The sequence below is a fragment of the Furipterus horrens genome, unplaced genomic scaffold, assembly GCF_987537825.1.
Source record: "Furipterus horrens unplaced genomic scaffold, mFurHor1.1.pri manual_scaffold_2, whole genome shotgun sequence".
In the NCBI taxonomy this organism is placed as follows: Eukaryota; Metazoa; Chordata; class Mammalia; order Chiroptera; family Furipteridae; genus Furipterus; species Furipterus horrens.
The window spans coordinates 147481148-147503396 of NW_028327172.1; the positions used below are offsets into that span (position 1 = coordinate 147481148).

Below are 22249 nucleotides of genomic sequence, written 5' to 3' on the forward strand. Positions count from 1 at the left end.
TTTTTTAATAAAAAAAACCTCAATAAATATTTGGTGAATGAACTATGGGGTAAATAACGTAAAAATTACTACTGTTGGCTATGTGCCTCTCCTTTGGAATAAAAGATTTATAGATATCTGCTTCATTTACATGCTGTCTCTTTTGTTCTTCACAACTAAACTTCTTAAAAATTGTTATCTTGCCAAGATTTATTGTCACATTTAGTGACTCCTTTTTCTGTCCTTAACCTTAAATGGCCAGTAGAATCATTTGACCACTTTTTTGTTTGCTTGTTTGTTTCAAAGATTTTATTTATTTATTTTTAGGGGGAGGGGAAGGGAGAGAAAGAGGGAGAGACACATCAATGTGTGGTTGCCTCTTGTGCACCCCCAACTGGGAACCTGGCCCACAACTTAGTCTTTGTGGTTTATCTTTTGTTGTTTGCCTTTTGTTTTTGTTTGTTTGTTTATGTCTACTCTTTAAATGGTAATATTCCCCAGGGTTCTGTCTTTGTTCTTTTTCTCTTGATCCTGCTCAGAACTTTCCCTGGGTGATCTCATTTTTTCTTTCCTTGGCTTTGACCCTCTTCCATATCAGGAGTTTATAAATCAAATATTTATTGTGATCAACTCGGTAACATAAATGAATGAAGAAGTGAAGAATAAGGAATGACGGGACTCTTGTGGATTAAAGAATCTATGTCCAAAGCTTTGGCAGATTGTCGCTATTTCAGAATATTGTATCCAGTGTTGATAGAATTTCAGTGTTTCAGGAGAAATTAGAAATCTAGAGTTCTTATTTTATTCATTTATTTATTCATTTTTTAAATCTATCTGCAGACCTAATTTTTCTGCCAAGTTTTAGGTTCATCTCATCCTGTTCAGACTAGAATTCTTTTGTTTCCCAGGCATCTCAAAGACCATGACAATCAACCTGAACTTCGCACTTGTATTAGGAGATAGTTTTAATTATAGAATCAGACAGCTATGAGTTTAAATCCTGATTCTACTACTTTAGGTCATTAAGCAAGTTACGTTATTTTTTAATTTTTTAGAGTTTCAATGTATTTTAATAGCAAATTTACAGGAACAGCATAGGAAAACTCAGAATTTATAGTGAATAGATGGAATCTACTGTATGATAAAAATGCTACAAATACCATTTAGTTGTCATCAGTAAGAAATGTACTTGTTTTTTAAAAAAATCCAAATGGTGGCATTGTCCAGAAAATTTAACATTTATTTATAATTGTTATAAAGTTGAAATGCTGAAATTTGTTTATTGAAACATCTTGACTTGCATTAATGTTTTATGTACCCACATTTATATTTTTATTGATTATGCTATTACAGTTGTCCCAGTTTTTCTCCCTTTTTCCTCCTCTACGCAGCATCCCACACTCCCTCAAGCTATCCCCACACCATTGTTCATGTCCATGGTTCATGTGTTTAAGTTCTTTGGCTATTCCTTTTCCTATACTGTACTTTACATACCCATGGCTATTCTGTAACTACCTATTTGTACTTCTTAATCCCCTCACCTCTTCACCATTCTCTCACATCCACCTCCCATGTGGCAACCATCAAAAGGCTCTCCTTATCCATGATTCTGTCTTTGTTCTTCTTGTTTGCTTAGTTTGTTTTTAGATTCAGTTGTTGATAGATATGTATTTACTGCCATTTTATTCTTCATAGTTTTGATCTTCTTTTTCTTAAGTCTCTTTACCCTTTCATATAATAATAAACAAATGAGCAAAATAGAACCAGAGGCATGTAAACAAGGAACAGGCTGACAGGGAAAGGGTGAAGGGAGAGGGGAAGGAAAAGGGGGAAAGAAGGGGAAGGAACTAGTATAAATGACTCATGGACATGGATAACAGGGTGGGAATTGACTGTGGGAGAAAGGGTGGTGGGGTGGGGGGAGCAATGGGAGAAAAAGTAGAACAACTGTAATAGAAAAACTAACTAACTAAATAAAAATAGATAAATAAGTAAATAAATGCATGGTGATGATGAAATCCTTTAGCTTTACCTTGTCTAGGAAGCACTTTATCTGCTCTTTGATTCTAAATGAAAGCTTTGCTGGGTAGAGCAATCTTGGCTGTAGCCAGTTGACAGTCTTATGGGAACTCCTTTGTAGGTAATTCTGCTTTTCTCTTGCTGCATTTAAGATTCTCTCTTTAACCTTTGGCATTTTAATTATGATGTGCCTTGGAGTGGTCCTCTTTGCATCCATCTTATTTGGGACTCTGCTTCCTAGATGTGCACTTCTGTTCCCTTCACCAAATTAGGGAAGTTTTCTTTCATTATTTTTTCAAATTTCAAATTTCTCACTCTTTTCTCTTCTCCTTCTGGCACCCTTATGATGCAAATTTTGGACCTCTTGAAGTTGTCCCAGAGGCTGCTTATACTATTCTCATTAAAAAAATTTTTTTTCATCTTCTTGTTCTGATTAGTTGTTTTTTGCTCTCTCATGTTCCAATCATTGAGTTGATTCTTGGCTTCATCCACTGTACCGTTGTTTCTCTGTAAGCTGTTCTTTATTTCAACTAATGTATCCTTCGTTTCTGACTGGCTCTTTTTTATGCTATTGAGGTCCTCACTGAGTTCCTTGAGCATCCTTATAACCAGTGTTTTGAACTCTGCATTTGATAGATTGCTTATCTCCATTTTTTTCTTCTTATTATTTATTATTTTCTTTTTTTTAAATGTGCTTTATTGTTTATGCTGATACAGTTGTCCCAATTTCTTTTCCCTTTGTTCCCCTCCACCCAGTGACCCCCCCTCCCTCCAGTTGTTCCCCCACTTAGTCCATGCCCATTGGTTGTGCATATAGTTCTTCTCAATATCTTCCTATCTACTCCACTCCCTCCTACTATGCTTCTTAATTCCTGTATCATCTCCCTCCCTTTCCCCCTTCCCCCTCCCCACTGACAGCCCCCCCCAAATTGCTTATCTCCATTTTGTTTGTCCTCCCCAATCTATTCTCTGCCTGTGCGTTGATTTATAATTTGCCTCGACACCCATTTGATCACACCAAACTTGTCTTTACAATCCTTCAGTGGTTTCCTATTGTGTAAATTTTTTTTTAACTTTTAATTTCTTCTTGATCTAATTCCTGCTTATTTTTTTTTTTTCGCCTCATTTCTTAACACGTTAAGCGCCATGTAAGTCACCGGTGACTGACACTATACTTTCCGGAAAGGAAGACAAAACAGGCTTGGTGCTTAATGTGTTAAACTATTCAGATGATACTTACAAATTCTTAGAATTTACCTGCTCTCCGTTGCTTGTTTCTTCCTTAAACCACCCTTTGCCTCTGTTCTGTGGCTCCTTTGGAAATTAGCTTTTATACCTGTCTCTTGCAGTAAGTTTTTTTGACACACCTCCTCCCCTCATTCCACTACCACCTTCTCACTCCAGGTCTGGGTTAGATCCCCTTTTATTTGCACTCATAGCCTCCTGAGAATGTTTCTGTCACTCTTCACAGTCTTTTGTAATTGTATCTTTTTTCCACTAAGCTTCTTGGAGGTGGGGACCACATATCTTTAATGGCTTTGTATCTCCAGGGTTTAGAATAATGTCTGGCTAACAGTAAGCTCTCAGATGTTTGTGTCATGGATGCATTTGTTGAATGAATAAATTATAATTTTTTTCTGGAAAAATTGTAGGTATCTTAGAAGCCTCATTATAGTTGTAAGGCCTTTATAATGTCCCAATTCTTTTATTACCCTGGTTTGAAGATTATAAGTACTTTTATTTATTAGGAATTAGTAATATTTATGTTCTTTAGAACAAAGTAAATTGTACTATTGATATAATAATGTGTTGCCTCAAGGGCTGTAGTTTCTCAAAAAGTTTCTCTTTTTTTCTTTTTTTACTGCAGCCCACTTATGTTAATTTTTTCCTGCTTTGCTCTAGTTACAGCATCACGTTCTTAGGATCTTATTTCTCCCCATCCTCCCAAGAGTCTCAGTTCATAACAGGATTCCTCAGCTTCCACACTATGGACATTGGGGACCAGATAATTCTTAGTATAGAGGAGTCGTGCTGGGCATTCTAAGATGTTTAGCAATATCCATTGCCTCTCTCTACTAGGTATCAGTAGCACTCCCTAGTTTTGACAACCAGAAAAGTCTCCAGATATTGTTAGATGTCTTCTCTGGAGCAAAATCACCCCTGGTGGAGAACCCTACTGAGTTATATATAATCCTGTCTCTAACCTTTATCTGCAAAGAACCTCTCTCTGTGGACTCTTCGTTATCAACATATGACCAAGATCTCCCATCTTAAAACAACAGAACACCTTCTTTCCATTAACTCCTTGTTTTCTCTTTCCTTTTTCTCATTTGTCCTCTCCATCCCCTTCCCATACAGTTTTTTAGAATGAATTGCTTCCAGTCTCTCATTTTCCCCTTTCTTTCTAGCTTTTACCGTGGTGCCACTGTGTTTCTTCTTCCTTGAAGAGACTGTTAAGCACCACCTGGTAGTCCACATCATAATTACCTCTTACTCCTTTGTCCCCCTCTAGTATCCCTCACTTGTAGACCCCATTTAGTCATTCATAAAGTCCTTTCTAGTCTACCTTCTGAATTCCCTAGAATCCACCTGTATTCCTTATTCTTACAGCTGTGTTTTACAGTGTCATCAACCTCTTTATTGCTCTCCAAATCTCAAGTCTAGTCCTACTCTATTTTCTGCATTGTAGTGTGGATGACCTTTTAAGATAAAAGACTCTAACCATTTCAACTCTTCCCAATCATGGGTTCTGGGGCCCTAGTATCTGCATTTTGAAAGGCTTACCTGGTGTCTTTTATGCAATGTGAATTGCTTTGTTTTTCTACTTAAGAAGCATTTCATTGCTCTTAGAACTTCCTAAAATCCTTTTTATTATTTTTACAAAACACTTCCTGATGTTATCCCTGTCTATTAGCAAAGCCATTTTTGATTTATAGAGACAGATTATTTTAGACAAGTGTTTCATGAAAAATCAGTATTTAGTTAGTTAGTGGTACTTTTTTTTTTTTTTTTTTTTTAGCACCACCAATAAAATTTGTCATTAGGGGAGGGATCAGGAGAAAATGTGGCTTACAAATTTTTTGAAAAGATTTTATGTATTTAAATTTTTTTAGAGAGAGGAGAAGGGAGGGAGAATGAGAAGGAGAGAAAGAGAATGTGTGGTTACTTCTTGCACGCCCCCGATTGGGGACCTGGCCTGCAACCCAGGTGTGTGCCCTGACTGGGAATTGAACTGGCAACCCTTTGGTTCACTGGCCAGTGTTCAATCCACTGAGCTATACCAACCAGGGCTGGATATTCTAACTTACTGATTAATGTGGTGTCTCTGACAAATTTGACTGCTAAGTTATAAAATTTCTTTTCTTTCAGGTATTTATAACAGCAATGATGTAGCAGTATCATTTCCAAACATAGTATCTGGCTCAGGATCTAGTACTCCTGTTTCCAGTTCTCACTTACCTCAGCAGTCTTCTGGGCATTTGCAACAAGTGGGGGCTCTGTCCCCATCAGCCACATCATCTGCAACCCCTACTGTTGCTACAACTCAGGTATGTTATAAACTAATGTGAAGATGGGTTATCAGTTTTGAAAGTGAGTTTCGTTGGAGGGGAGAGAAATGAAATAGTGCTTCGTGTAGGAATTTATGAAATATCTCAATTTGTACTGGCATGGTAGTAGAAGTCATAGACATTGATACTCCTAAGAGAAGACAAAGGAATATGTTGGTGCCAACTGATTATTTTAAATTTCTGAGTTTCTAATTTTTTTCTAACGATGTAAAGTAGTAATTTGGTTAGAGCTTTTATTATTTTTATCAATAAACATTGGACTTTTTAAAAGAACTATGAACCAGTTTTGAACTTTGGGTTTTAAAAATTTATAATTTCAAAAACCACACAAATAATGTTTGAATGTCTGCTGTCTAAGTTTTTAAAAACCAGTGTAGGAAAATATAGAATAAAGAGTGAATGATACCTTTAAGTACAATATGGCTTTTCTCCTAGTGGGACAGAAGGGGAATGTTCCTAAATATTGTAAATAATGGTGACTGTGTGATTGGTTTTGTATTTTTTAATCCTTGCTCCACTTTAGATCTGTAATAGGATAGGTGACCTAATCTATAGGACTATAGGAATGCTTTAAGCAAGAGTCAAATCAGAAAAATCATGATCTTAAAATAGAGAAAGAGGACAATAAGTGGGTGAAGCTGCGTGCACACGAACACACACCCACACACCCACTCTCTCCCCGCCCCACACAGCATTTCCCGAAAATTAAAAATTCCTACAGTATATATATTTTTATTGGAATTCTTGATAATTTTACTTTCATTTCATTCATAGCTCTAGTACTGTGTTAACTTTTTGAGAAAATTATAACACTGATAACTGTCTAATTACAAATAACTACTCCAGTAGTTATTTGTAAATTGCTGTAAACTTACGCTTTATATATATATTCATAATTTCTATTTTACGGGACTTTGGAATTATACACTTGACCAGTGCTTTCTCTAAGCTGTACATCAAAGCACAGCATTGTTATTTTTAAAGTATGTAATGTTGCAGTATAAACAAACATTATAATTAGGTTAAGTATTAGAATAAACAACAGAAAATCAATGGTGTGATAAGTGGTATACCTTTCAAAATGGAAGTTAACTATTTGGTGAACTTCTCAACCTGTATATGAGGAGTTTGACTGGTTAAGGAAGAGTTCTTTTTTAGCTTATTTCACTAGCCTTAGAGAAGTAGTCATAATAAGGGCTTGGTGTTTGATGGGGTGAAAGAACAGATAGTTTTACCTGTTTTTATTTTATCTCTTTTAATTAAGTGTAGCCATATGCATTGATAGTTTTCTGTTCTTGGACAAGTCTCACATGAACATTTTCAATGTGCTTTTTTAAAAATTTTTTTAAATTTTATAGAAGTCTGTTTTAATTACTCTGGTTAATTCCAGGCTGATTTAAGCAAAAATCTCATTTCTTCTCATTCATTATGTTTGTGGTTTTAGGGGTTGGCATTAGGGAGGTTGAAGCGGGAAGTGATGGTAAAGAGAAATTCATGGCTAGAGGGAAAATTCCACTCAACATATGACTCAAGTAAAGAACAAAGAAATCATAGTTGCTAGTAATCCAGGATTCAGTCCAATTAAAATCTTTACGGTTTATCCTCTTTCCATGTTTCAGTAAGATGAGTCTTTTATGAATACGATCATCCAGTTAGACTCAAATGCTACATGCTGAGACAACTGCATCTGTGTTTCTGTCCAGTGTTCAAACTGAAGCTTATTTAGCCTGGCTTATCTAGTGCTGCTGTAGCAACCATCAGTCTCCAGGCAACTGAGGCAAGTTGACCTCTCAATTGAACTGAAAGCAGAACTACTTTGATTTAGCTGCCTGAGACAATAGTATTGGTATTGAATGTGCAAAAAGTGAACTTTCTAGGCAATGTGCAAAGGAAAGGATACAGAAATATTTAGAATGAATTTAATGTTTAGACAGAACTCTTAAAATTGTGATGCACCTGGTAACTGAATTTTCTTTTCAAAATGATAAAAGTTTATTTCTGATTTAACTTTCATGTAGGTCCTGCTTGTTTTCCAATCACATAGTCAATGTGCTTAGATAATCACATATAACCTTTTATGCAGGGTTTCTTTATAGGTAGTTGATTTAAAATTATATATATACATATATAAAGTAAATTCAAATGATCAGTATTTTAAAATAATTATAGGAGTCTTGTTACAGTTTTTAAGAAAACCATGACACTAACAAGCAAATACTTAAAAAATATGTCAGAGAATAGAAATGTTAAATTTGAATAATATCTCGCCTCCTCCACTTTCCCCTTAAAAACTTAATGAAATTAAGTTTTTGGTGACTGGCTTGTTTTCAGTAGGATAAATATCCAGAGGTCATTCTTGATCTTTCTGACCTTGGTTTTAAGTAAGATAGATAGGCCTCTTGTTTGGATTATTTGCTGTCTTAAGAATTGTTCCCTGCATTGTGGTCAGGGAGGTAAGATTAGAAAGCTAATAGAAATTAAAACTGAAGATTTGTGCCTTTAATTTGAAGAGAAAATAAAAAAAGGAGATGTTTGTAAAATTTTGTGTTAAGGGGGTAAGAGGGAGAGTCTGATGCTTAGCAGCCCTAATTTGAAAAGATCTTTTAAAAATGTTGGATAACTCAGCTTTATTTTTTTCAATGTTAAGTCATTGTTTTATTTGATATACTTGTTTTTAGAGTAATTATTCTTTCACAAATATAAACAATATAGTTACAGTTATAGTCCCTGTACATTAGTGGAATATAGAACTACTGTCCATGTAATTCTTTTTTTTTAATGATGTGCTCTCTCCTTGTATCATGAATATAGGTATAAACTAGTTTCTGTAGGTATACTATTAATTTTCCATTTTTGCTTTTCACATTCCTCTCTGTTTCCTAGTTCTACATTCATTCTGTTCAATCTTTGGGAGAATTCAAGTACTTTTGTTTTAAGGATGATTCCTTTAAAAAAGAATGTAAGGCTGTATATAATGAAAAAAATGTATTCTAATATATTCTGCATTCTAGGTTTCGCTTTTGGATACAGTCTTCATGTAGATAATAATCATTAATTATTTACTCTCTTACTATTATAAAAATGATACAGATGTAAATAATTTAAAAGAACTCCCAAAGTTTATGTGATATTTAGTAAATGAAGATACTTAAGTACTTTAAAGGTACAATTTAGTGACTAATTATTTATACATTTCTGTGAGACTTACTTCAATCAGCTTTGAATACTTCAATCAGCTTTGAATATTTTGTTTTCCAGTAGCATAACTGTGTGTGTGTGTGTGTGTGTATTGGGGAGTTGTCTTAGATGTAGTTTTTTCTTTTTATTTGTTTATTTTATTTTTAGAGAGGGGAAAGGAGAAAGAGAGGGAGAGAGGGAGAGAAACATCATTGTGTGGTTGCCTCTCATTCACGCCCCCAACTGGGGACCTGATGTGCAACCTAGTCATGTGCCCTGACTGGGAATTGAACCAGCGACACTTGGCTCGCAGGCCGATGCTCGATCCACTGAGCCACAGCAGCCAGGGCTTAGATGTAGTCTTTAATTTCCTTTCAAATGATATCTGACATGACACTTTACTTCTATTTGAGAAAATGGTTCAGTTTCCCAGGCAAATTCCCCTGACTTGATTGGTCAGAATGAAAGTTTCAGTAAATAATTTTATAATGATGTAATTTTAAGGAAGTTAACAGTGAGTCAGAAGTCCTGGGTTCCAGGAGCTTTGCTACTACTCACTATTGTAACCATGGAGAGGTCTTTTAAATTCGTGGGCATCATTTCTTTTTCATACACAAATGAAAATTTAAATATTGGTTCTACCTGCTGTGTATGTATGTTATGAAGTTCAAATGAAAATAAGTACTTTGCAGACTGTAATGTATTTTGGAATTAATGGTTATTATGTTGATGTTAAAGTTGTTATAGGACATCATTAATTTCGATTGTTACAGAAATAGCCTGATTACCAGTGAGAAATACTGTACTCATGCACTTCACTTGCTAAAAATAGTATTAAATTTTTCTTTTGGAAACTCATATTTCCATGTTAACACAGATATATGAATTTTAGCCATTTTAGGTTCAGCTGTTGACTAAGGTCTTTTTCATTTCTTAAATTATTTCAGTAGCCACTGTAGTACCAGGGACTTAATTTCCCCCCCAAAGATAGGTAATATATTTATTAGCTATTAACCAAATAGGAACCTTAGAATTGGTTGGTTTTTCTATGTAGTCCTGTTGTCCAGTCATGAGTGTTCATTGACGGTTTAACTACAATTTAATCCCTCCCACTACTTTATTTGAAACTCAATTGTAGGGCAATTCAGCATTAGCCTAAACAATGGTTTTGAATATGTTAAGCTCCTAACAATTAGGGAGCAGTTTGGGGCATTGAATAATGTGGAATGATGCAATTGAACCTGACAGCTCATGGGACCTGAAAGTTGTTCACACTTGGTTTCATCTCTCATCACATGCTGAGTATTAAAGCTTTACTCGTGGTAGCTGACTTGGAAAAGGCGTCTGCTATCAGAATATATTTCATAGTGTAGAGTTTGAATTGAGTTAGAAAATATATAAAACTTTCCAGTGTTCCCCAGTTTTTCCTGGAAGCTTTTCTAGTCAAACAAATTATATTTGCAGATTGAAAAAATAAAGTAATTGTCATTAAAATATTTGGATCCTTACATTGTATTCTCAGTATTGCTATGTGATTATACAGGGGTGGGCAAAGGCAGGTTAATAATAATAATAATAATAATAATAATACAATATAAATGAGAAATATACAAAATGAATTCTATGTTTCACATACTCCCAACTATAAGCCTACTTTTCCCACCCCTTTATATAAATTAAGATGTCATTGCATAATGAGACATTTATACCTTCTGATTTTTCTTAGGTAGGTAAATATGTTTTAATCTTTGAAGTATAGCCATGTTATCAGAATATAATTAGTAGATTATATTCTCTAACAAAGTTAATTTCAAAGATGGAAACCGTAATAAGTTATGAAAATAAGTTAAAATAACAAGCTAAAATTTGAATGCTTACCATGCGCCAAGCACTTGTTTAAGCCCTTATATTCACTCAGCTAATTCTCATAATATTCTTATGAGGTAGGTATTATTATCTCTATTTTTACAGATTGAAGACACAGAGGTTTAGTACCTTGCCCAAAGTGAGACAGCTTGGCTTTATGGCAGATATAATGATAATAAAAATGTTTTTCTTCTAATAGTATATATGAAATAGCAATTTTTTAAAAGTAATATTCAATTTAGTGAGTGACAAAATTTTGGAAGAATGTATTTTTGAATTGTGTGTCAGGGTTGGAAAGCTTGATAAAGCTACTGTGTTTTAGAGCTTATTTGAATATTTAGATTTTAACATTTATTGACAGGTTATTGTGCATTTTAAAAATGCACACTATAACCTCTTCCTGTACGACTGAAGTTTGAAGCTTCATATCCACCTTAAGATGATGTATTGCTGTGAAACTTTCTAAAGGTGAAAATTTTACTATAGATCCTATTTTTTCCAACCTAAATTTTCATATTTGTTATATTTTTTTGCCTTTACCAACATCGGAAGGAGAGAGAAGTCTACCAAAACAATACCCACTTTTTTAAGTCTCATATACACATAATTGAGTAGACATAGCCTATGACTTTTTTCTTCCACAACTAACTTCTTTAGAATGAGCTGAGTCCCACCCAGTGTGGCTGGGGGTTTGATTCCCGATCAGGGCACACAGCTAGATTTGTGGCTTCTGTCCCCTGGTCAAGGAGTGTATGGGAGGCAACCAGTCGGTGTTTCTTTCTCAAGTCTATGTTTCTCTCCCTGTATTTCTCACTCCTTTCCCCTCTCTCTAAAAATAAATAAATAAAATTTAAGAATATAAAAAAAGTAACTTAGATTTATCTCAATAATTATTCAGTTTGTTCTTACTCTCTTTGTCTTTGGGTCCATCTTGTAAAATAATTATACTTCTCTTAATGAGACTTTTACAAAGAGTGTTATTAGAGTAAGCGCAATAAAGTATAACATCTTGAGTGAAGTGGTTCCTTTCAACTGTTAATCTTGGGGAGCGAACAAAAAAAACCTCTTTAACATAACATGTATTAGAATTTAAAGCAAAAGTTATTACAGCAATATGAATTTACAATTTTATAAACTTTATGTAATCTAACACCTATTTTCACATTTTTAGATGACTTAATTTCAGTGAGACACTAAATTCAAGTACCTAGTTTGTTTTTAATCATATTCTTTTTGTTGTAACTTACTTTGAAATATTTTAGATGTGTAGAAAAGTTGTAAAAACATTACGGAGTACAGCATTCACACATTTGTATATCGTGGATACCTTTCACTCAATGTTAACTACTCATATTCCTTTAGTGTCATTAGACCCAAAGAGGGTATCTGTCCACAATAGCCACTTTCCTTATCTGGTCAAGATAAAATTGAAATGTCATAAGGTAGGTACTACCCTCTAAAAAGAATTACCAGTCTTCATACCAGGTCTTCGAAAGCAGACTTATGGTACATTAGTAATTTGCCATCAATGTACTTTTTAAAACCTATGTCCAGAGTATGCTGTTGAGAAGTATGTGTATATTGTTTTCTTTAGTCCTTGTTCCAGATTTCTTTTATATAAAAGTTTTCAGAGCATTTCATGTTTCATGACCACTGTTTCTTTAGGTTCACATTGATGTCCTTCCATCCCTCTGAATCTTAGTGCTTTCACTTATTAATGACAGATTGACAGACATGTGCGTATTCTTCTCAGTAAGGTGTCTTTCTTTTCCCCACTCTCTCACTTACTCTCCTTTGATGATACTAAATTGTGGGATCTTTTCACTGAAATGTTGGAGATTTCTTGGCCCTACCTACAGTGCCAACAGTTATCAAGGGTTCTCGGAATTAACTATTCAAAACGTCATTTCAGAAGTGTTGACTAAGCAGTGTCAGGCATTTGTGGAGTCTTTGGTGACTCATGTTACCCACTTAAAATGATGTTAATAAATTGAGTTTTAACGTAGCAGGATTTCGTTGTCTTAATACACCACAAAATTCTACCTGGTAAAATTAATAACATTAGTTCAGTCTCTTGAAAGTTTCTTGTTTAGATAAATGCAGTAATTTTTTAAAAACAAACAACTACCAGATAATTTTTACCCATTCAGAAAATTTAGGAAATTTGTCATTTACGATAATCAAGAATGCATTCCCATTTTAGTTTATTATTTTATTAATTTACTTTTGCCTTCCATCTTTATAAAATATGTACTTTCCTGGTTCAGAATTAGGCTAAAGATGGTTTATCTTCTTCCTGATGATAGTCATTATGCAAATGTTATGCCGTTGTGCCACTTTTGCATTTTGATCTTTTAGTGTAGTGAGTGAGCCTAGTGTGTAATATGGAAACTAAGATAATTTGTAGACTACATCAAGAAATTTGTGGGTAATAAGGGTAAATATAATGCTCTTGGCTGAAGGAAACTTCCTTCCTGAAAAAGGGTGTATTTCTGATTAGAGTAGGATCTTTTGATTCTTATCAAGAAACTAAGGCAGCTCATAAAACTAGTTATTGGAACTAAACAAGTAGCCCAACTGGTGTAATGTTCTGATTCAGCCAAAAGTTGACTGCATGAAAAAGGAGAATCAAAAGGCTAAAATGCAGGTGCTAAGGCATCTAGATGTCCATGTTCTTTGGACACCACCCGACCACACTGTAAATATGCTTGTTCTTGCTCATATTTTTCTCTCTCCTCTCTTGCTGTCAGCTGTTGCTTCTTGCTGCCAACAGACTGTCTCAAATATTACTATTTCTTCCTCTTTCTAGTTAATCTTCTATTTCTAATCTGTTATATGTTTAGTTGATCTTTTTAGAATTATGTCTAGAGTAAGAGTATATTGGCTCTGTGAAGGGCATTTTTAAGTATCCAATACCAGGAATTTTAACATATCACTGGTAACATCTGATCTTTCTGTTTGTTTGGATTTTTTCTTTTTCTAAGTTATTTTATATGTAGCCAAGATTCCCAAGTATTTGACTTCTGGGGAGGTAAAAAAATCTTACTATATTTTCTTTTATGAATTGTATATTTTATGTATGTAACACTAAATACATGGCAAGTGTCTAGTATGATCTTTAGATTAAAAATATGACTTACCTTTTACTGAGGACTATTGATTGTTAAACAGGACTTTATAATACAAACTTATTGGCTTTGTATACGTATCTTTAATAAGAGGAAAAACAAAACCCAGAAACTGACTGATTGAACTTAAGATATGAAAGTGTGAACTATGAGACATACCGTTTGGAACAGTGGGAAGCAAGGACAGGATTCTACATCAAGGAGACTCTTTCTGTGAATTTAAAGTCCAATTTTTGTACTTAAGTTGTCTAGAGTCAGGGTCTGACTCTTTCCAGAAACACCACTTATTCTCTGTAATATTTTGCTTATTGTAACTACTGTGTCATCTTGGTCTCTTGTGTGCAACTATACATGTCAAAATATTCCACATCTTTTGTTTTGCTATTATTCAGCTTCTTTATATTAGATACGCTTTAATTCTTTCAAATTATTTTCCTGAATTTGGTCTGAAATAAATATACAATGATTTCATTTTATAAAAGCTTAAGTTTAATTTCATTCATGAAAAAGAATTAGTCGATTTTAAAATTTGTTATTCTGTTAAATCTGAAGAATATTCTAGGCTAGTAATACCCTTCTATGAGTAACAGTATTTTGTGTACAAGAGATTCACTTTCAAAATGTCAGATTTTAAGGTTATAATATTCTTGGAAAGTGGGGGAAACTATTCATGTCAAAGAAGGCATTTTTATTACATTGGGTTATGCAAGACTTTGGCCAGCCTCCTTAGCTTCATCTGTTAAAGGGTTCATTTTTTCTTGTTTGGCACAAGTCCCAGTAGAGGCCTTCAGAATTGTGGTTAGCAACATGAATGAATTACAAACTTTGGACCAGCTCTTCAGTCAGTAGAGCTGGCTTCCTGCCAAAAAGACAATGCCTTATATGGGGTCAGGGCAAAGCTGTGATTCGTTTAGCCTTGCATTGTATAGAAAACATACTTGTGATGCCTGTTTGCTTTCTTTTAAAATAAAAACAAAATAAAACAGAAAAAGCACTCAGGCTTCCGAGTCTATCAAAATAGAAAGTAATACTAAAAGTAGGAGTTAGACCTTTTGACCTCGTTAGCATCCTGTGATGTTAGAGACTAAAGCATGTTAAACATCTGTTGTCTACCTGCCCTTATTTTGTAAGTGGTTTAATAAGATTAAATAATTAGTCCTATGTTCACATGGTTATCATGCCACTGGGTTTTGGTATTGACTAGATACTTTGAAATTAAAGCAGGAATAGTTAACTTTGAATGTCCAGATTCTTTTTTTAAATTTAGAATTATGTAATTTTTCAAAAATTGAAATGCTGTAATGGTGAGACAAGTGAGAATGAAATTGGCTCTTCAGATAGTCATGAATTTTTGCTTATATTTGTAGGTTGGAGAAAATAGTTATTAGATCTATCAGGAGGACAAGTGTTAAGATATTTTCAAATATAATTCACTTATCTTTGTAATTCTTTTCATTTAGGCAAATACCCTATCTGGATCTTCTCTCAGTCAGGCACCGTCACATATGTATGGCAATAGATTAAATCCAAATTCTTCAGTGGCCGCTCTAATAGCTCAATCTGAAAACACTCAAACAGGTGAGTTTTAAAGAATATTTATACTCTGAAATTCTGTTCCTCTTGCTCAGTGTAATTTCCCCCTCAGTGGCTCATTTTACATGAAAAGTCTAAAGGTGTGCTTAATATAGGATTGTGCCTTTTTTTCTTTTTTTTTCTTTTTAACCAGAAGAATCACAGCTGGAAGTAAATAGTATGCTGTGCTGCAAAATAGTGATGTGTTTTTTTCACTGTCTGAAATGTAAATGTTTAAGCAGAGCCATCAGCAGGCAGGAATGCAACAATGTCTCCTGTGACTTTTGTGATTGATGTGTTCAGTTCTTAGTTCTATGCCATGAAAGTAACATAACACTGGGCTTTTCTATGAATAGCCTAAACCTTTATTTGCATAATTCATGAAATTGCATTATACAAATGTGGTTAAAAAATCCTGTTAGAGAATTTCTACAGTGTTTAGTAATCCTGTGAAATTTTACCAGTTGGTATTTTGTAGCATTTGCCTCTTGTACTGTTTTAACGAGCTGCTGGATTTGCTTTGTTTCATTCCATCCTTAAGGATTTGTTGACATGTCCAAGTAGTCATGCCTCTTTGGGGGAAGGGAGTGGGTTTAGCAGTTCACCAAGAATGGATCAGTCATGTCTTTAACCTTTAAGTGTCAGAGGTTACTTGACTCAGAATAAGAGGAGAACAACCTTGAAGGAGGCCAGATAGGGTACTTTTTCTAAGCAACTAACTGTAGGGGATACAAGTTTCTTTGCAAGCAGAGATTTTCTGTTACCCAAGGAATATTTTGAAACATTAAATTCTTTTTCCTTTTAAATACAGAATTCTGTGTTCCTACTTATTTTTTTGTCTATTTGGATATTTAGCACATATGTAACTTTATTCTTGGTATGAGAATTCTTGTTATATATAAAATTTTAGTCTTAGTGTGTGGCTCTGTGTAATGTTAGGTATTTTATGATTTGCCTTGGGATGCAAAGTGTTAAAAAATACAAAGCATAAGGATTTGCTGTGATAAGCATACAGATCAGCTGTCCACCGCTGTGATTCATTACTTTAACTGTAGAAATTAAAAATGGCTGAGGGGAGGGTACTGCAAATGCAAATCACGCTTCTGTGCTGTAAAATTGAAAGGAATAAAAGAATAGAACGTAATCCATGGCCTCTACACCCACAAAAACATGTAGGGACAACGTCTTACATGCCACAGCTCAGCAACTCTAAACTAGCAACATTCTAGATCTTCTACTTTCATAATAACTACAAAGATAGTGGTTAAAGGTTTTATGTATGTTTTTGGAAAAATCAGGGCAAAAGCTTTAAACTTCTTATCTAGTGATGGTCAACTTTATAAACTATGAAATATTTACACTGCAGATCAGGATCTTGGAGACAATAGCCGCAGCCTTGTTGGCAGAGGAAGCTCTCCCCGAGGAAGTCTCTCACCGAGGTAAGCGTTATTTACACTGCAAAGGATAGGCAAAAGAAACATTTTGGGATTGGACACTTCTTTATCTCATATTAGCGGGTATACATTTGTGAGGCAATAAAAGCATTCTGAGGATAAACATGTCTGGACAGTCAAGAAAAATGACTAAATTAATTTGAATATTAAACAGATTTCTAAGCTTTAAAAAAATTTTTCTTTTATTTGTTTCCATTACAATTTATCCTCCTTACTGCCCCCCACCCCCAATCACTACACTGTTGTCCATGAGCGCCACCCCCCCCAATCCCACAGCTGTCAGCCTGCTCTCTCTGAGTCTGTCTCTGTTTTGCTTGTTAGTTCAGGTTGTTCATTAGGTTCCACATATGAGTGAAATCATATGGTATTTGTCTTTCTTTGACTGCCTTATTTCACTTAACATAATGTTCTCCAGATCCGCCCATGCTTTTGGAATGGGTAAAATTTTCTTTTTTTTCACTATTGAGTAGTACAGTAGTCCCTCTCTATATCGCGGTTCACTTATCATGGCCTCACTGAATCGTGGGATTTTTAAAAATATTATTTAAAATTATTTATCGCGGATTTTTCGCTATATCACAGGATTTTGTCTACTGTATACATATGTTGTTAGAGTTCCGTAGGTTTAAGAGTGTAGAATAAATATAAGGTTCCTACTTCATGGGGGGAGGGGGGTCTGGAATGTAATACCCGCGATAAGTGAGGGAATACTGTATTCCATTATGTATATGTACCATAGTTGTTTTATCCACTTATCTACTGACGGACACTTGGGCTGCTTCTAGATCTTGGTGATTATAAGTAATGCTGCAGTGGAACATAGGTGTGCATATCTTCTTTCAAATTAATATTTCGGTTATCTTCAGATAAATTCCCTGAAATGGAATCGCTAGATCAAAGGGTAGCTTCATTTTTAATTTTTTGAGGTATCTCCATACTGCTTTCCACAGTTGGCTGCACCAATCTGCATTCCCACCAATGGTGCAGAAGAGTTCCCCTTTCTCCACATCCTTGTCAGCACTTGTTTGTTGACTTATTAATGATTACCATTCCACAGGTGTGAGGTGATATCTCATTGTGGTTTTGATTTTCATTTTTCTGATTAATGATGTTGAGCATCGTTTCCTGTGTCTATTGGCCATCTGTATGTCCTCTTTGGAGACATGTCTATTCAGGTCCTTTGCTCATTTTTTAAATTGGATTATATGATTTTTTGGTGTGGAGTTTATAAATTCTTTATAAATTTTGGACATTAACCCCATAGCAGACATATCGGTGACTATTTTCTCCTGTTAAGTGGGTTGTCATTTTATTTTGTTGATGGTTTCCTTTGCTTTGTAAAATCTTTTTAGTTTGATATAATCCCATTTGTTTGTTTATTTTTTTCTTTTGCTTCTCTTCCCTTCCCTGAGGAGGTGCATCAGAAAAAAATATTGCTATGAGCAATGTGCGAAATTTTACTGCCTATGTTTTCTTCTAGGATTTTTATGGCTTCAGGTCTAACATTTAAGTCATTAATCCACTTTGAATTTATCCTTGTGTGTGGTGTAAGAAGATGGCCTAGTTTCATTTTTCTGCATTTGTCTGTATAATTTTCCCAACACCATTTATTGAATAAACTATCTTTAGCCTATTGTACATGCTTGCTTCTTCTGTCGAATATTAATGGACTATAATGATGTGGGTTTACTTCTGGGCTTTCTTATTCTGTCCCATTGGTCTGTGTGTCTGTTTTTATACCAGCACCATGCTTTTATTTTTTTATTACTATGGCCTTAAAGTATAATTTGATATTAGGTAGCATAATTTCTCCAAATTTGTCCTTCTTTCTCAAGATTACTGTTGCTATTTGGGGCCTTTTGGTGGTTTCATATAAATTTTTGAAATATTTGTTCTAGTTTACATCATTGGTATCTTGATAGGAATTGCTTTGAACCTATGGATTTTGTTGGGTAGTATGGACATTTTAATGATGTTAATTCTTCCTATCGGTGAACACAGTTTGTACTTCCACTTATTTGTATCTTCTTCACTTGTTTTCTTCAGTGTCTTATAATTTTCTGAGTACAAGTCTTTTACATTCTTGGTTAGATTTATTCCTAGGTATTTTATTCTTTTTGAAGCAATTGTAAATGGGATTGTTTTCTTAATTTCCCTTTCTGATAGTTTATTATTGATACATAAAAATGCAACTGATTTCTGAATATTAATTTCATATTACGCTACTTTGCTGAATTAATTTATTGGTCTAGCAATTTCTTGGTGGCATCTTTGCGGTTCTCTGTGTACAGTATCACATCATCTGCAAATAAAGACAGTTTTACTTCTTCCTTTCCAATCTGGATGCCTTTTATTTCTTCTTGTCTGATTGCTATGGCTATCTAAGCTTTTTAAAAGCTGTAACTCTTTTAGATATCAAATCAATTTGAACTCTCTTGTTTTTATTATTTATATGTTTTAGCTGCTAGTACTATTAATGCATTAATTTGCGTAATTCTTTTTGGTCATAAAATAGTCTTAAAATCTCTTAATGCGACAGACTCAAGGCTTTCAACTTTGACTTCCAGTTTTAGTTCTGTTGTGGGCAATGCACTTAACCTTTAGTCTCTAGTTCCTAAGTCAATAAATAAGGTTTTTATTGCTTGTCTTTAAAATCTCTCTACTTCTTAAAATTGTTTGAATCAAAGTATAGCAAATGTATTAACATTGTTCTTTGAAATTATCTTAGAATATGAAAGAATTCAGGTACCATTTATTAATGTATAATATATATGAGGTTATTACTCTTACTTAGCAGGACACTTAACCAGAGTTATGCTGAAGGATTGACTTCCTCTGAGCACAATCTAGTGTCCCAAATTTTCTGTTCTCAATGGGGAGAATGATTATAGGAAATGTTGTATCAGTTTGTGGAAGATAATGAAACTGTAGGCTCTGGCTGTTTTAATTGATTTTATTTCACTTTCTCAACTTTTATGCCTTCTCCTGGTTTGTTTTCTCTTTACTCTCTAATTTTGTAAACTATGGCTCCAATATGGAATTAGACTGGGTGAGAATGGAGAACAGAAGGGAAGGATAAAACCCATTCTGGAGTTTTTTCAACCATGGGAAGTAAAAAATTCTGTTAGAAATTAAAATTTTTATGTGGTCACTACCATGAGTGTCAGTGTTGCTGTGTTACTGATACAGTCTAGGAAGCTCTATTAAGAAATACATTTGTCATTAAAGAGTTCAGTATAAAAACTTCTAATTTTGCTATTTCCTGGTACATATACAATTAGTGCCTTTTCCCTATATAATTCTACTTGAACTAAAAGTAGTACTGTTTTTCCTAATTGAACTCTGCAGAAAATTAAATGTTCTTTCTTTTGAAACTAGAAATATGAAGAATTATAAAGTATTCCCTCACTTATTGCAGGTATTACGTTCCAGACCCCCCTCACTCCCGTGAAGTAGGAACCTTACATTTATTCTGTGCTCTTAAACCTACGAAACTTTAACAACACACATATACAGTACCTCAGAATCACGCGATATACCGAAAAATCCGCGATAAATAATAAAATATAATATTTAAAAAAGTCCCACGATACAGTGAGGTCACGATAAGTGAACTGTGATATAGTGAGGGACTACTGTACATAGTGATAACAACATCTGACTAACCTCTAAATTTATGCTGTGATTACTTTGTATTGCTTTATTCTTCTTTTCAAAGAAGAAAGTTAATGGATTTTTCCTCATATGTTTAGTAGAGGAAGCATTTCTGGGTCCCTCCTTTAAGCTTTAAATACCATACCAGCTATCCAGAGATTATTTAAGATCCTTTATTGCTATTTTGCTGTGTGTCATTATTATATGTTAGCTAAATGGGATTTAACACAATAAATGGTACAAAATTATTTTTAGCATATATGTCCAACTTTATGTTACCTTTTAAAGATCAGTCTGAAATGTAATAGCCTAAATTATCCTGGCACAATGAACTATTTGGAGTATGATGGCCAAATGTATGTAGCACATGATATTTTCACATGGAATAAAAAACCCTTATTTGTTTAAATTCTTATTTAAAGAGATTTTTCTAGAGAAGCATTTTAAGGCAGTGACAAAACAATAGTGGGTTTTTAGACCTGTGTTGTAGCCCCAGCTCTGTCACTTGCTAGCCGTGTGCCTTTGGACGGGCCACTCCAGCCCCATTTGTTTCCTCAAGTGGAAATAGAGCCAATAAGCCAGGTTTTGACTTCTCACCAACTAGTTGTGAAACTCTTAAGAGATGATTATGTGGCAACACTTTGGCCTTTACTAATGTGTTATGTTAGTAAGGAAGCTGGGAACCAGAAATGGAAACATTTACTAATTTAACAAAGTGGGTGATTGAGAATATTACATATTCATTTTAATATTGGAAGTGTTGATTTTTCATATTAAAGCAGAATGGTGTAACTCTTCTCTCTGGCTAGTTATATTACATGTTTTTCTAATCCTGAGTTTCCCTTTTGTTTTATAAACCTATATCAAATTCTTCTGTAGTCTATTTCAGAGATTATTAGTGGTATGTTTATATTTTCTAGTGGTTTTTAATGAACAAATATGGCCATCTAGTCCCTTGATTTTTTAATTTGAGGAGAAAGAATGATAATTTATAAATTTTAGAGTAGATTATGATTTTATTGTTCTAGCATAGGCAGCTTGGTGTTACAAAACTTGTACTGGAAAGAGGTCACCAAAAGGTGAGAAATGTGAATGCACTCTCTTTCAAAGGGTTCTTCTGTTTAACCAGAGAATTAATATTTTCAACAGATCCCCTGTAAGCAGCTTACAGATTCGCTATGATCCACCAGGCAACAGCAGTTTGGAAAATCTGCCTCCAGTAGCAGCCAGCATAGAACAGCTTTTGGAGAGGCAGTGGAGTGAAGGACAGCAATTTTTATTAGAACAGGGTACTCCTAGTGACAGTAAGTATTCTTTTCTTGTCTTTAAAAAAAGATGAATATCAGATTGATGGGTGAATGAACTGACACACAGGCAGATAGGTGGAGAAGTTGCACTTCATTGAGAATAGCAATGAAATTATGATATGTGTTTTATATTATATGTAAGAAAATGTAATATGTGGTTTAATAGAACAAATTCTACACTTTTACTGTTTGTGCTTGAACCCTGTCTTTATCTCTTATTAACGGTATGATCATGAGTAAGTTTCTTAAATGTCAGTGTAGAATGGGAGTAATAATGTACCTTTATTGTAGTGTTTTGAGGGTTAAATGACACAAAAAATATATAGTCCTGGCCAGTGTGGTTTGGTTGGTTGGAGCATCATCCCGTAACTGAAGGGTTGCAGGTTAGATTCCCGGTTGGGACACATGCCTGGGTTATGGGTTTGGTCCCCGGTTTGGGCACATGTGATACTGGTTTTGGGTGCATGCGATCCTCAGTCAGGCATGAATGAGCCCTAGTCTCAGTGTATACAATCCTTGATCTG

At 34.4% G+C, this 22249-nt stretch overlaps 1 protein-coding gene across 9 annotated transcripts in view; it reads left to right on the forward strand.

The window, feature by feature from the left end:
* Positions 1-22249, forward strand: part of MLLT10 (MLLT10 histone lysine methyltransferase DOT1L cofactor) — a 215856-nt gene that overhangs the window by 176902 nt on the left and 16705 nt on the right. For all 9 annotated transcript variants that reach the window (XM_090266584.1, XM_090266583.1, XM_090266582.1 and 6 more), the window contains 4 exons: positions 5368-5546; positions 15199-15316; positions 16677-16749; positions 21568-21722. In XM_090266584.1, the coding sequence (XP_090122710.1) occupies positions 5368-5546; positions 15199-15316; positions 16677-16749; positions 21568-21722 (525 nt within the window). The remainder of the gene's footprint in view (positions 1-5367; positions 5547-15198; positions 15317-16676; positions 16750-21567; positions 21723-22249) is intronic.